The 14,928-nt window shown below is 48.4% G+C and overlaps 1 protein-coding gene across 14 annotated transcripts in view; it reads right to left on the bottom strand.

Moving 5' to 3' along the window:
- Nucleotides 1–360: 360 nt before the first annotated feature.
- The window catches only part of Ppp2r5c (protein phosphatase 2, regulatory subunit B', gamma), a 136,645-nt gene continuing 122,077 nt past the window's right edge, over nt 361–14,928 (bottom strand). For 5 of the 14 annotated variants that reach the window (XM_063262522.1, NM_001415125.1, XM_063262527.1 and 2 more), the window contains 3 exons: nt 13,026–13,098; nt 8,874–8,990; nt 361–3,046 (listed from right to left, as the gene is read on the bottom strand). In XM_063262522.1, the coding sequence (XP_063118592.1) occupies nt 2,915–3,046; nt 8,874–8,990; nt 13,026–13,098 (322 nt within the window). In that variant the 3' untranslated portion in view covers nt 361–2,914. Of the gene's footprint in view, nt 3,049–5,238; nt 5,307–5,727; nt 5,803–8,857; nt 8,991–12,164; nt 12,592–13,025; nt 13,099–14,928 lie in introns of those variants that run through there. The other 9 variants (NM_001415127.1, NM_001415128.1, XM_008764962.4 and 6 more) reach the window with 7 other exon arrangements.

The raw sequence follows: 14,928 nt of genomic DNA, 5'->3' as shown, positions 1-14,928 counted from the left end.
TCTCTCTCTATGGCCCTGGCTGTCCTGGAGCTCGAGCTGTAGACCAGATAGATCTGCCTTGAATTCACAGAGGCCTGCCTCTGCCTCCTGGGTTCTGAGATCAAAAGTGTGCATCTCCACACCCGGCACTTGCCTTTTCAACCGAAGAGGTAGCATGGTGGCTTACAGGACTAGCTTCTAAGAAGACCCTCCGCTAGGAGCTAATGTCCAGCTGACACTCATTAGGGGGACACAGGGCAGACACCTGCTTCCCACCTCTAGCCGGTGTCCCTGGAGTGGCTGGTCCCTGACCTGACAGTAACAGTGTGTGGGAACCAGACCGCCCAAAGCCATGGCTAAATTTAGTTTCATGATGAGCGATAAAATTCACATGTTCTTTATTTAGTCCGTATAATACACCGTTTTAAAGAGTTCTTTAAAATTAGATAAAAGAGCATATTAAATGGCAAGTGCATGAAGTCTTTCTTCATAAACAATGTCAAAACAAAAAAAGTTCTGAATTACAAAATGTTAAAAAATATGTCGGTACTTAACATTTCGCTAAAGCGTAAAGTTACAGATATTTCCTAAAGAAAAATAACTGTGCCACTTAACCTAGTTTTTGCTGTTTCTATGAACTTTTTTTTTATTCTGTACATAGGACATTTTGTACAAAATACGAAGTCTACATTTTTTATTACTTATTACCATAAAACAAAGATACAATGTATGTACAATGTTCAAAGGAAGCCATCCAAAGCCACACTAGAAAGACACTTGAACTGTGATATCTCTGCCGCACAGACACATTCTGGAAAGAGTGAAGGTGCCAAACTAGAGCCGTGTGAAGAAAAACAGTCACCCATTTATTTTCAATGTGGTACTTTTTTTTTTTTTTTGAGACCAGTTTGGTACAGAATCAGCAGTGTGTCTTAACAATATACAGTTGAACGATTAGCACAGGGAATCGAGTACTAACTAGGGGAACCTTAATAGGCCAAAAAATTAAGTAATACTCTTGTCAAAGAAAATTAGTTTCTCTCAAAACATCTTTCTCTTTTTTTTTTCTTTATTGGTGAATGTTTGTCTTCAATAAAGAGCAGAAGTGAGACCTGGACCAGAGGATGCTCTGCCGTGCTGAGCTTTGCACAATCACCCGTACACTGAGAGCTTGCTTTCACGCAGGGCTCCGGAGCCTCTCGGGAACCCCTCACCGCACACAGAATGCCCCGTGTCAGGGATATCTGAGACTCTACCAGCTAAAGACGAGAGTTCAAACAATGGGGGATCAAAACACAGAGACGCTGCTTTGTACAATAAAGCACCCTTTTTCCCTCAAAAGGAGAAGGCATCTCAACTTTTTTTTTTAAATTATAGATTTCATAATAGTAAAGTGGATAGATACTTGTCAAGTTTCTCAGGAAGTGTTCTCACCCAAGCGGCCACCTGTCCACCCTCAACTGGGGCCGCCTTTCTGGTCAGCCATGCAGGCTTTCCCTCTCTGCACGCGCCCTTCTCCCCCACCGTGCGGCATGAGCATCGGCAGCCGTCTAAGGGGACCCAGAAGCAGGCTCCGTGGCCATGGCAGAGCAATGTCTGATTTCACAACTTTTTCATGGATACCCGAGACCACGATTAAGAAGCAGGTTTTAAAAGAAGCCACATTTTTACCATATCTTGTGCATCAAGACACGTAACACTAAGTTATATATATGCTGGAGACAAAAGAAACGAGTCACTGTCCAGAATAGCAGTTCACATCTCAAGCAGCTTTTAAGCAGGATAAATAAGTCAAAATACTGGCCACCCTGAGAGAAAAAAAAAAAGACTAGACAAAGCACTAAGTTTATGGATTTTTCTCCTCGTGCTATTCCGTCTAAAACAGAAGCTTAATCCATGCAAGAATTCTGTGAAGCCTGTAGCAGCACGTGAAGACCAGTGGAAACACAGACACTGCTCTTTTCCTTGCAAGCCTGGTAATGTGCTTTTTCCAACAGAAAGGCTCACTGGGTGCCCACACAGCGCACATTACGGCGCAGGCAGCCACAGTCTACACTAGGCCTTGTGGCTTGATTTACTGTGACTTTCTACAGATGTGGAATTCTTAGATCCTGTAATCTTTATCAATTCAAGAGCCTTGTTGAAGGATCATGTGTAAGTAGATGAAAAACTGATTCTGCAAATAAAAATATGAACACATAATTTCAACATTGCAGTTCTACTCAAGGTGGACTGAGGAAGCACTTCTCAGAGCTCTCCTTGGCGCTTAGGTGGAACCCTGGCCTCTACCACAGACTATGAAATATGGCTTTCGGTAGACATTAAGGGAAGTGGGACATGGTGACCGTGCTGTTAGTCAAGGGAAAGAAACACCTTCAAAGGTCCCAGCGCTGAGGACTGTTGGCCTCTTTCCCGGTAGGCAGCTAGAATGTGAAAGCAAGGAGTCATCTCTGTGAGGCCTGACAACCATCAGCTGCTGGCAGAGCAAGAGGGAAAACAACGTCAAGGGTTGAAAAGTCTTAAAGGGGGAGATGCCTCTAACACGTGCCTTGAAATGTCATCGGTATCACCACAGAACTCCCACTTCAGAGGAACACAGGGTCCACTGGGTGCGAGAAGACGACAGCCAGGGTGACAGCTTCCCTATAGCTCTTACTCTGTCTCACTCAGGGGTGTGCTGGGGTGGTGACAACAAGGTGATGACACCGTCACCAACTCCCCCAGCCCCCAGCTTGGCCAGCAGGGCCAGAGAAGCCACCATTGTTTGAACTCCTAATCTCGAGCTGAGGCAGACAAGCGTTATTGCCTACAGAACGGGGGTCGGAGGAAGCTTTGACTTTTGAGTGTAACTGACTGGTATGGCACAAACAGTATGTCTTTTCTACAGCATCCAGAAGAGAACTGACAGGCCCAGCTCGGCGTGCTGCTCCAGACGCTAGCGCCCGTCCTGGGAGAGCAGCTCACTGGCTCTGCAGTGAGCTTCCAAGGCTTTCTCGGTGTGGGGGTCCTGAGGCAGCTCGGACTTGCGGCGCACAAGGGGACGGTCCTTCTTCAGATCCTTCTGTGCCTGGAATCACAAATGCAATGCAGTTGGCTATGCAGTAGGCTAACTGAGGAGGGAGTTCACTTCCGGGTTAGAAGTCAGAGGAAAAGACGAGGCAAACAAGGTTCACAGGTGTGCTCCAGCCTCAGCTGGCCGATTTCCTATCCGTTCACTCAATACCCTAGGCACTGTGTAGTGACTAGGGTGCAGCTCGGTGGGCAGGGGTAACTTTGGGCTTCTACAGTGTTAGTGTTGCAGAATTTCCCAGGAGTTACAACTCCCCCCGAGTGTCCTCCTCTCTCATAAAACACCCCGTGTCTGTTACACCTTTCAGGAAAGAGACTTTTTTTTTTGAAAGGGGAAAACAGAATGAATGAGAAACAAAGTAGATTTAAAACCATAAGAGAGCTAAAATGCCTACAAAAGTTCTAAGAGAGTTTTGCAGTACAAGGTGTTAAATATGTCACACGGCTGGAAAAAAAAAACTGTGCCGAGAAAAGTCATTTCACGGGGAAGTTTCTAATATTGAGTCTAAGGCATAAAACATTCCTTTTCTTTTCCACTCTCTTTCTGAAGTTTAGGAACTCCATGTTAGCAGGATTTAGATTCTATGTGTGCATGTGCACATATGTGCATGTTTTGAGACAGGATCTTATGATGTAGCTCAGGTTGGCCTTAAATTTACTCTGTAGTCCAGGCTGGCCCTGACCTCATGGCAATCCTGTCTTAGCCTCCCAGGTTATGAACAGAGCCAGCATGCCTTGGGGTATAACCAACCCTGCATGAATAAAGAATGGGGCCGCAGAGGGGTGTCTGCGCTGAGGAAAGCTCCTGTGCTAGCCCGGGACTCAGAGGCACAGGACACCGCCTCAGCTGTCTAAAGGCAGTGAGACATCCACAGGCGGCCAGTGGTGCTTTCAGACCCACGCTGCTTCACCCCAACCCTTTTCCTTCCCACCCAGCGTCTCTAACCAAAGGAGAATAAACCTTTGTGGTGTAATCTAGAAAAACCCCAATGGTTTAAAGGTCATCCACCACAGTGACAGAAGAGCAGGTGTGCAGATGTCTGGCTACGTGGTGATAAACACGCTTTTAATGCTCTGGTGCACAAGCACCTGCAAGCCACACCCAGAAGGAAGCCTGTGTGCGTTTCAGAGTTCGGTGTTTCCTAGCAAGGTTGTCTGTGGGGCTGCCTGTCATTACCTATAATTATGAACAGCAGCAGTGGGCTCGGGGTCTGACACCAGGATTGTTTCTGGAGCTGTCACTGGGACCTGGGGAAGGCAAGCTTTTCCATTTTCCTGCCTAGAAACCAGTTTGAGATGGCAAATCTCACCAGTCCCCATACAGGCTGTGACCACTCACCACGCTTGTAAGAGTGCATTTACTGATCTGAAAAGTCCACAGTCACCATCCCCCTGCCTCAGCCTCCCAAGCGCTGAGATTCAGGGTGTGTACCACTGCGGCTGGCGCCTAAAGAGTACTTTATTCTTTAACCCATTAGAAACTCAGGTAAAATTCTACCCTGAATTTTATACCCATCCTGATGTAAACCAACATTTTAAAATACACGAAATATGTAATTACCTCTGATATAGCCATGTCAGAAAAAAGAGACCCCTTACCCGAGAGACTATAAGCAAGCCCTTGGAGCTGGAACCAGTGAAGGCAAATTGTGGAAAGTGAACTGATGGGAGACTCTGGACACACGAGGGGCCTCTCTGCTTAGCCCTGCAGACGGATGCAGGAGGCGGAGAGAAGACACACCACAAGAGGAACAGTGAAGGAAGCAGGAAGCAGGAAAGAGTGAGGCATCATGCAGATGCTGGTCTAGGATGAGTAAGACCTGGGGGAGGGGCTGTGCTGGCGGCATGCGGGCAGGGGTGGGTGGACGAGGGAGCCAGGGGAGCGTTGGCTGAGACAGCGCTGTGTGAGACACAGGAGCCTGGACACTCTGGTGCCAACAGCCAGTGCTGAGGGCCCTGCAGAGGACATGGGCTGGTACACAATGGCACACGCCTCCTTTACTTGGAAAGGCGCTGAGTTCAAACTTTCGAACTTAATCAGAGGTAGAGCTGATCAGCATTCCTTTAGCTCTGTCTTGCCCATCGCAAGCTGTAATATCATGGAAAGGAGGGAAAATACTTCATGTCCACATGGGGCTTGTCAAGCTTCGTACAACCTTAAGCATACGCTATGCATTTTCCAAGGAGTACCTGCACTGCCCACTCCGTCTCTACACCTTCCTGACTTGCGTGGTTGACATTGCTTTTCTCCCGACCAACTGTTAAAAATGAAAATTGTAAACATTTTAAATGTCTCTGATATCAACGGTATTCACATAAAACTACATGCTTTTGGGGGAGGTGTATTCTGTAGAGGGTTACATAAGTTCTACAGAAGAAATCCAAACTGTGGTTCTAACAGGTAAATACATTACTCAATTTCTCCACACCCCTACCCCGCCCCACCAACCCAGATCCTTTCTTGGCAATTAGTCCCCAGTTTCCTGCAGGACCACCCAACCTGTCCTGGCCCAAGTCAAGTCCATTTAAAGAAACATGGACTCTCTGGGAAAACGTTGAAAAATAAGACTGAGGGCCACAGACAGTTCACACTGCCCAAGTCCAGGCCTTAGTTTTCAGCTATAGCTTTATTTGCTTTCTGAGCTGGGGGTCTTGCTGTGTAGCCTGGGCTAGTCTTACCCGTGCACAGTCTTGCCTCAGTTTCCAAAGTGCTAGGACTACAGGCCTGGGCCACCACATCTGGTACTTGTACGTCTGTTGTCATAATCAAGAATGTCAGGAGCCCCGAACCAAACTATTTGAAATGAGTTTATCATTTCAAATATTACCTATGAGCCTGCAGCTCAGACACCTTCATCTAGACAGCGAGACTCAACTGTGCACTGGCTCAGGGGTTTCACCACGGACACTGGCACTGAGCAGCGTTGTCTTTCTCAGATGTTTAAACTATTCTAGGTTCTCTGTGTTTCCACAGCAACTTATTTCAGCTTCTTATTCTTTTTCAAAGACAGGCTCTTTACTAGATAGCCCAGCTGGCTTCAAACTTAAGATTTCCTGCTCTGTCTCTACTCCACGGGATTTTAGAATTGGTTAGTTTTTGAGCCTGGGTTGACCTCTGAACTTTATATAGCCAGGGAGGACCTGACATCTTGGTTTTCTTGCCTTCACTGTAACCAGCATTAAGGTTACAGGAGTGCACGGGCACGCAGGGTTTGTGCTGGGATGTCAGGTCTTCCTGCACGCGAAGCAAGCAGCATACCACCTGAGCTATCCTGGGCTTCATTTTCTTAAGGGGAGAAAGCCTGCTGGATTCCAATGGATAAGTCACTCTGGGGAGAACTGAATTCCCCGTGCGTGGCATCTCCTGCCTCAGGAGTTTGGGCCACAGAGCTCTCAAGGTGACGGCTGACGCTTTAAGAATGTCAGTTATAGGGGCTGGAGAGATGGCTCAGAGGTTAAGAGCACCCGACTACTCTTCCAGAGGTCCTGAGTTCAATTCCCAGCAACCACATGGTGGCTCACAACCATCTGTAAAGAGATCTGATGCCCTCTTCTGGTGTATCTGAAGACAGCTACAGTGTACTTATATATAATAAATGAATAAATCTAAAAAAAAAAAAAAGAATGTCAGTTATAGAAACTTCAACTAGCTGAGATAATCTCAAGAGTCACACAGGCTGAGAGCAGATCTGTCATGGGAGCGTCTCAGGGCAACCCTGCCCAGGCTGCTCAGAAAGGGACCCGCTGCCCATGATGGGTAGAGGGTGGACACCAGCTGGGGGGCTCCGTGGCTCCAGAGCCCTCCAACACCAGAGCCCACTTTTTGAGGCATTTTAAAGGTGTAAGCTGAATTTGCTGTGTTCTTGTTCCAGCTGTTGACTTTGTAAAGCACAGGGCGTAGGTTATAGTGAATCGTGACCAAGGCTGAAGGATGTACCAATTCAACCTTCAAAGACTCAATGTGTGGGAAATAGCTCACAACTCCTAGATTTTATATGGCCCAAGCATCTTAAAATTGAGTAAAAGGCCACAGATTTCCAGGTGGGCTTCCCCACAGTCCAGGATGTGGGGGTCTTAGATGGGCCACTCGGCTGGGCTGCCACTGGCAGACTCAGGGCTGTAAAGTCTAAGTGGAAATGAAAGAGGTGACCTTAATTCCTGTCAAAGTCACAAAGAAATCATGGAGGGAAACTTCCTAGTTAGAACATAGGAAACACGTGGGTTTTCTTTCTTTTCTATTCCCCCCTCCCATTGGCCTTCTCTGTCTTCCTTCTGTTTTTTCAGGAGGGTCTCATTGTGTGGCTCAGAATGGCCTTCCACTCACGATTTTCCTGCCTTGGCTTCTGGCGCTCTGGGATTATAGCTTGAGTAAACGTGCCCAGGTGAGCTCTTGATGAACTCTATTCATTGCTAAGAAAAACCATTATGAGCAAAGTGTGGAGTTCAACTAATTGCTGACGGTTAGTAGGTCAGTAGGTCAGTAGGTCAGTGGGTGGCCACTGCACTTCTCCACTGCATTTCTTTTTTTTTTTTTTCTTTTTCTTTTTTCGGAGCTGGGGACCGAACCCAGGGCCTTGTGCTTGCTAGGCAAGTGCTCTGCCACTAAGCTAAATCCCCAACCCCTCCACTGCATTTCTAATGTGCTCATTTATCCATTTAAACAAAGTTCAACTTAAATCAAAGGGCCGAGAGTGAACATGGCAAGTTTAGGGGTTGGTCTCTCCTTGCTCACGACTCTGACAGGGAGCCTAGGGCTCCACAGCAGACAGCCATGTTGCCAAGGGGAGAAGAATCAGCCATAAGCACCTCTGCTTATGTAATTGACACACAAGACATGGCCTTGCAGGGCACTGCTGGCAGCAGTTCTGAAGAGATTCTGCTGCAGCCTCTCTCCATGCCAGGCCTTGGAGCGCTTCTGTGTACTGTACTGTGACCACAGCCCAGTTCAGAAGGCTCTATTTCTGCCTCTGTAGAGGTGTGCAGTTGGGGCTGGGGAAGGCTCGGCTGGCTCCGGTGCCCACTCTTGGTAATGCCTCATCCTGTTTTAGTCAGGTGGGGGGTTACTTGAACCAAACAGAAATAGATTAGAGAATCCTTCTGTGTACTTAACTGAGCTCCTCAGGATGCCATGGGCGGTAAGGAGCAATGAGGGGTCCCCTTCCACATCCTAGAATTTGAGTACCAATGTCAAGGGACTGTCATTCATCTAGGGGGACTAAAAGTTACAAGTCAGAATGACCATTGCCTCCAGGTCCATTCAAGGCATTGCTTACACATGCCCAGGCCACGGAGCATGCCCAGAGGGATACAGACTTTTAGGACCTACAGAGGAGCTCAGTGGATCACCCTCTTTAAACCTTTCTGTGAATGTTCTCAATTTGATAGAAAGAGATCTCTGGGTTAAAAATGCTCCAAACCATTGCACGGAGTTGGAATTGTTGCTGGCACAGCCCTGGCCTACCACTGGGTCCCATAGGAAGTCAAACTTCCCACCTTGGGTATCCTGGGAGGTATGGGGTGTGGCACCTGCTAGGAAGATCTAAGGGGAAGTCTGTGCACCAGAGCAGGGGTGGGAGGGCTTCGAGGAGAGAGTGAATGGCAGGGTGCTGTCGCAAAGCTCTGCTTTTGCTCAAGCTAATGTACGACAGTTAGTTGGGTCTCTTATGCTAAGGGAAGTGAAGCAACAAACTGCAGGGCGCACACTTAATGGCTAAGAGCTTCTCTAGCAATCTGACCACTCAGATCCAGAGCTCAGCAGAACGTGACGGACCCGTCAAGCACATCTGTGGCAGGTATAGCCTTCCTGTGCTCAGTGCCCTTTTTACCTGACGAGTCTCGTCGCTCACTGTCTTTTTCAGCATCTGCACATCTTCAAACTGAGGACCATCTGTCTCCATGGCAACCGGGATGCTCATGGCGCTGGCTTGACTATACACTGCATACTGCAATGCAAAGTATGGAGTCACTGTCTGTTAGGTGCTGGGGCGGCACTCGGGGCCCTCACCCTGCACGGGCTGCTGGCTGCAGGGCCCTTCCCTGAGTCCCTCTTCTACAAGAAGCCGTGTAGCGGGAGATACACTTGCCTGCTTGCCCCTGATGAAGCTGAGGGCTGCTGCCTGTAGGATGCTAGGAAGGGGCTCACTCTCCTGTGGTCTGGGCTATGCAATTGACCTCTGCTGGCCCCAAGATCACTTCTACACCTTCCTGAGTTCATCTTGAGACAGCCAGCCTATAGCCTTTTGTATCTCTGGGCCAAAACACTGAAGGGGGACTGTCCATAGCAGAAGCTGTCACCCTCCTTCACATTCACCCTGGGGCAGCTGCCCCCAAACCCTTCCCTTCGTTCCATGTCCCCAGTATTTTTCTGAGACCGTAAACCTTTCAACATAGCCCAATACAAACTGGAGCGGGGTGGCCTATTGCTAGGAACCCTCTAACTGGGCCTGGGGTCAGGTCCACTGTGTCTTGGGACCCTGTGCTAAGCTTCCCTCTCTTCAATGTGGTCTCTAATCCCTATGCTCTGGGTGCATCAGACAGGGTGTAAGGGCAGGTAGCCTGCCACCTGCCTGTACCACTGACCTGAGGCTTTGTGAGCAGAGGGATATAGCCACAGCTTGTAAGCTGCTGGCACCTGCCCTCTCTATGTGGTGAGGTCAGGGAGGGGCACAGCCAGTGTCCGCTGCAGGTTGGGGGTCATGCTCAGTTCTTCCCTTGTAATATAGGAGCTTCCAGGAAGCCCCAAGCCTTCAGGGGAAGCTGGGTCTTGTGTTCAGACTTATTTCTGGCCTTAGCTAACTCCACCCTTCTGGTCGGCAGCTCTGCTCAGCCTAGTCTGGTCCCTTTACCCTCCAGGCTGGGTACTTGCTGTAACCTGGCACTCAGTGTCTTCCTACAACCATTGGCCTCCTTGCTGCCTGCTCTGCTCAGTGGCCTCTTTTCCATACGTTCCAAGTCAGCCCCCATGGGCCTGGCCCTTCCAGCACGCCATGGTGCTGCTGACCTAACAGAAAAGCTTTCTAAAGTCTGCCTAGGTCACTCTGTGCCTTACATACATTTGGAGGGATAAAGGCAGCCAGCTTCTGCCCTCTCGCCAGTGTTATCACAGCTCTCCCACGGCCAGCCCTGGGTTTCTCTGGCATTTTTCTGACTCGCCTGGGTATTGGACCCTCGCCTCAAACACCAACTGAGTGACAACTGTTGGGTCAGGACTCCCTCTGCACTCACCAGTCCTCACCTCATCTCAGTGCCATTTCTTTCTGACCCTCCCTACAGACACGAGCCACGCCTTCTCCCAAAGTCCAGAGCAGTCCTCAGTTGTGTGCTATGGTTTGGCTGCACTGACCCCCTTGTGCACCCTATGCTTCTAGATCCCAGGCTGTGTTTGGCTCTCCTATTTTTTTTCTCTTTTTTTTTTTTTCCGTAGCTGGGGACCGAACCCAGGGCCTTGCGGTTGCTAGGCAAGCGCTCTACCACTGAGCTAAATCCCCAACCCCCTGGCTCTCCTATTTTTATCAACTGGAAATCTCCAGTTCGCTACAGGATGCACAGCACCTTGTCCTCTAGGTGCTCAAAGTCAGGTGGGGAGGAACAGAGAGGAAAGGTCTGCTGTGAGACAGCACTGGGGTCATCATCTCAACATTCCCGGGTAAACCCAGTGCTTTCCATGCAGCTGTACAAGAGTGGAAAGGACCCCGTGCCCAAGGGCCGTGCTGGCTCACGGCAGATGGGCAGATGGAGCCCTCTTCAGTGGGCGAGAGCCTTAAGCAGGCAGCAGCTCACAGGATGAGAATGTATAGGCCTCCACACGAGCTGTGTGGGCCTGGGACTTCATCCCCACCACAGCCCAGGTGCACCTGCACCTCAGAGACTCGCTTTCCATTCACACAGTATCCCAGGTGATGTCAGGTGTGTGTGTGTGTGTGTGTGTGTACGCATGTGTGTGTGTATGTGAGAGAAAGAGAGAGAGAGAAAGAGAGAGAGAGAGAGAGAGAGAGAGAGAGAGAGAGAGAGAGAGAGAGCACACACACACATAGTAAGATACCCTAGAGTGGATTTGGAGAAACAGATCCGTGTTAGATATGACCAGTATTTTAGAATTCCACACAAATCATGTGGCATGAGAATCCAAAGGAGTGGCTATAGCTGACAAAACTTGTCTCCTACCAGCTTCCTGACCCTGGCACTTCACGTCTGCAGTAGATGAGACACCTGCTTGGTCTGTAAAAAGTGAGATTTGCTTTGGGAAGATGTCTCCTCAGAAGCTAAGTGAGCACAGAGAAGCACTGATAACCTTTCTTTGGACTGTGACGCTGCATGCGTACTCTTACCAAGGCTGATACGATACGGAGACTGCTTAAAACCCCAGATAATGACCACCAAACCTAGTCGTAGGATGCCAAGTACTACGCAGAAGTTAGGGAAGGCTTTTTCTCTCAAGAGAATTGAGTTCTAAGGCCTACTTCCAGCTCTGAGGTCTTAACACATGAAGTATTTTCCATTTTAGAGACAGCGTGTCATGGGGGTGGGGCATGCGAATGAGATTCTTGACTGTCACAGATGGTTCACACAGGGACTGGGGTGGGACAGTGGGAAGGGAGGTCACCAAAGTTCCAATGCCAAACCCACCACAGGTATGACGTCACCACAGTTTAAAAGAGCCATCAGGTAACCCAGGAAGCTTTGTTGCAAGGCGGTGGGACCCCAGGCTGCAACTGTTGACACAGCAGCCCGCTCTTCATTTGTAATGAGGAGCTTCGTGCAGCTGTCAACAGTGTTTCCATAGTCCATAAACAAACAAAAAAACTTCCAAATAAAGCAAGACCAGCGCAATGCCGGCAAGGCTGAGCCACCTAATCCTGCCCACACACGGCCTTTGCCGAGTTCTACAACTACTGGTACTTCAGCTCACTTTCCACATAAGCCCTGTCCGTGCGCGCAGACCTCAGTAATTCAGCTATAGGCCTTGGAAGAACTCTATAGTACGCAGAGCGCCATCAGGGAAACATGAGCCACTGGTTTTAGGTGGAACCGCAGATCGCCACAGACTGTCATCAAGTCTCCTCTCATCAGAGGGATGCAGGCCAGAATGCGGTTTCATAGGAAAATACACACTGATATCTTCATGTATTGTTTTTATTAAATGACAAAGATTAAAAAAACCCACATCCAACTTACATAATAATTTATACACACTTCTCACCAAAAAGAAACACACTGTTTAGTAAGGTATTTTCTTCCCTGGAGAGCTGAGAGAAGCCTGAGAGATCTTAGTGTGGAAAGGTCAGACATTTCATCAAGTGGCTGTTTTAATCAGACATACACACAATAAGGAGAAAAGAAACACCCAGTAACATTGATCACTCAGACCAGCAGAGGCAACACCCCAGTAACTCTGATCACTCAGACCAGCAGAGGCAACACCAAAGCTGTCCCAGGTTCTGCCAGCCTAAAAGCTAACACTGGATGGAGGCTGCTGAGTCACCAGCAGCTCTGACAGATACGACCGTCTGCCTGGCTTCGCCTTGCACGAGCACGCTGCATCAGCTAGGGTAGAGAACGGTTAGTGTGAGCAGGGCAGAATTCAGTTAGTTCTCAGCATCCTTCGTCTGCTTCGCCCCCGCCTGTCTCATGTATGAGAATAGAGAGAGGAATATGGTTCAAGTGACAGCATCTATGACATTCGAGCAAGAAAGGACATTACAATCTTAGAGGTTACATCCTGGTTTGTTTTTTTTTTAACCACATCATATCTTATTTTAAAGAGAAGAGAAAAAAGTCAATTCTGGGGTAAAAGTTATGTGTGGCAAATAAGTACTTATACAAGAGGAAGGTTACAAAGTTGGAAAGTGTTTTTATTGCGGACATTTGCACAGACAGTGTTAGTGACGTTGGCCTCCCTTCCTGGGGTGAGCCAGGTCCTATGTCATCAAACATTCACGCAAGCCTCAACACTCCCGAGTTACTCTCTTTTTTAGTACCTGGGGATTCGCTTTGGCTAGATTTTCTATTTTAACCCACGCTTCTTCTCGCTCTTTCATTTTTAGCTTCTCTCTGAAAAACAGGAAAACATCATTTGTATCAGACAGGAGTCACACTCAGGCGAGTTAGGGAGCGCGAAAGCAAGTAGACACCAGTGCCACAGTCATGCTTTCCAGCACTTTCTGGTCTTACTCCGTGTCTTACACCGTGGCTCTCAACACGTGTAACTCAAAGAGAAACCTCAAAACTGGCAAGGAGGTAGACTAACGATTCTTAAAAACTAAAAATGCTAAAAATTTAACAGGCTTTAAAATATAGCCCCCCTGTCCATCTCCTCTAAGTCGGTCTAATGTTCTTAGGTTGGCTGACTGCACAGGTGAGTCTGCAGAGGAGCCAAGGGGGTCAGAGCTGGTGCCCCAGTGGTGACAGTACTCTAAGGGGGTCAGAGCTGGCGCCCAGTGGTGACAGTAGTCCAAGGGGGTCGGAGCTGGCGCCCAGTGGTGACAGTAGTCCAAGGGAGACCAGGGTTGCTTCTAATTCCACCATTAGAGGCACTGAGTTGGAATGGTTATCGTTTTCTTTTAAACTCTCAAAATGCACTACCACGGGCGACTTCTGAAACACCATCACTCTCTAGGAGTGGAGGTGGCACCAGCACTGGAGAGTGGCTTCTTAGAGACTTCCACCACACCAACTCTGCCCGTGGGCCTGAGCCCTGCCCTGGCACGGCTGGCTCCCTGTGGCTCTGTCACCCTGTGCACTGAAGACAGGCATTCTGAGCTTTACCCAGTGCGCTCTGATTCACTCTACCTGCCCTATTAGGGCAACCACCTTTGTTACAACCATGGCTGTATCCAGGAACCAAAACAGAGTGTGACGTGCGGCCTAAACTCGCATGTTGTCTAAGGAATGAGGAATTGGCAGTAGGCTAAACAAACATCCTGTGGTCTGTCTGCCATAACCACTTTTAAGTGGTTAGTTAAAAACAAAATCTGGGGGTTGGGGATTTAGCTCAGTGGTAGAGCGCTTGCCTAGCAAGCTTAAGGCCCTGGGTTCAGTCCTCAGCTCTGAAAAAAAGAAAACAAAATCTGTCAATGCTTCACACTCGGTTAGGAAGAGTGATTTTTTTCTTCGTTTTTCCTTTTTCTTTTTCTTTTTTTTTTTTTTAAAGATTTATTTATTTATTATATATAAGTACACTATAGCTGTCTTCAGATACACCAGAAGAGGGCATCGGATCTCTTTACAGATGGTTGTGAGCCACCATGTGGTTGCTGGGAATTGAACTCATGACCTCTGGAAGAGCAGTCGGGTGCTCTTAACCGCTGAGCCATCTCTCCAGCCCCCTTTTTCTTTTAATAGGCAGGGTCTCACTGTATATACCCAAGCCTGGCCTTGAACCTCTAGTAATCCTCCTGTCTCAGCCTCTGGAGTTAGGGTTATGGACTTGTATGTATTTCTCTGCTTAGTCTAAAAAGTGACTTACTTAAGAAAGTAACTAACTAACTAACTAACATGTATTATTACTGTGCAGGTGTGCAGCTACATGAGACGGCATGACTGTGGCTTTTCTCCTTCCCTTCTCTTTTTATACAGGGTCAGAGCTCAGGTCGTCAGACTTATAAAGCAAGTGCCTTTATCCACTGAACCATCTTGTCAGCCCCCAGAGTGACCTTTCATAACTAACCAATCACATGCCTATGCATTCAGCCTGAGACAGCACAACTTCTGGGGAGACACAGCCTCTGAAGTCCCCACATGCACAGAGAGCAGTGCTGAGAAAGGTAACGCAGGCAGGAGAAGGGCAAGATGCTGACTTCAGACACGCCCTTTGGTGACAGGCCACCATCAACCTTTAACCTGCTTCCTAAACCAGAGCAGAACAGGGCTGCTGCTTACTCC

Source organism: Rattus norvegicus, chromosome 6 (assembly GCF_036323735.1).
Source record: "Rattus norvegicus strain BN/NHsdMcwi chromosome 6, GRCr8, whole genome shotgun sequence".
Lineage (NCBI taxonomy): Eukaryota > Metazoa > Chordata > Mammalia > Rodentia > Muridae > Rattus > Rattus norvegicus.
This window is presented reverse-complemented; position numbering and strand designations above follow the sequence as displayed.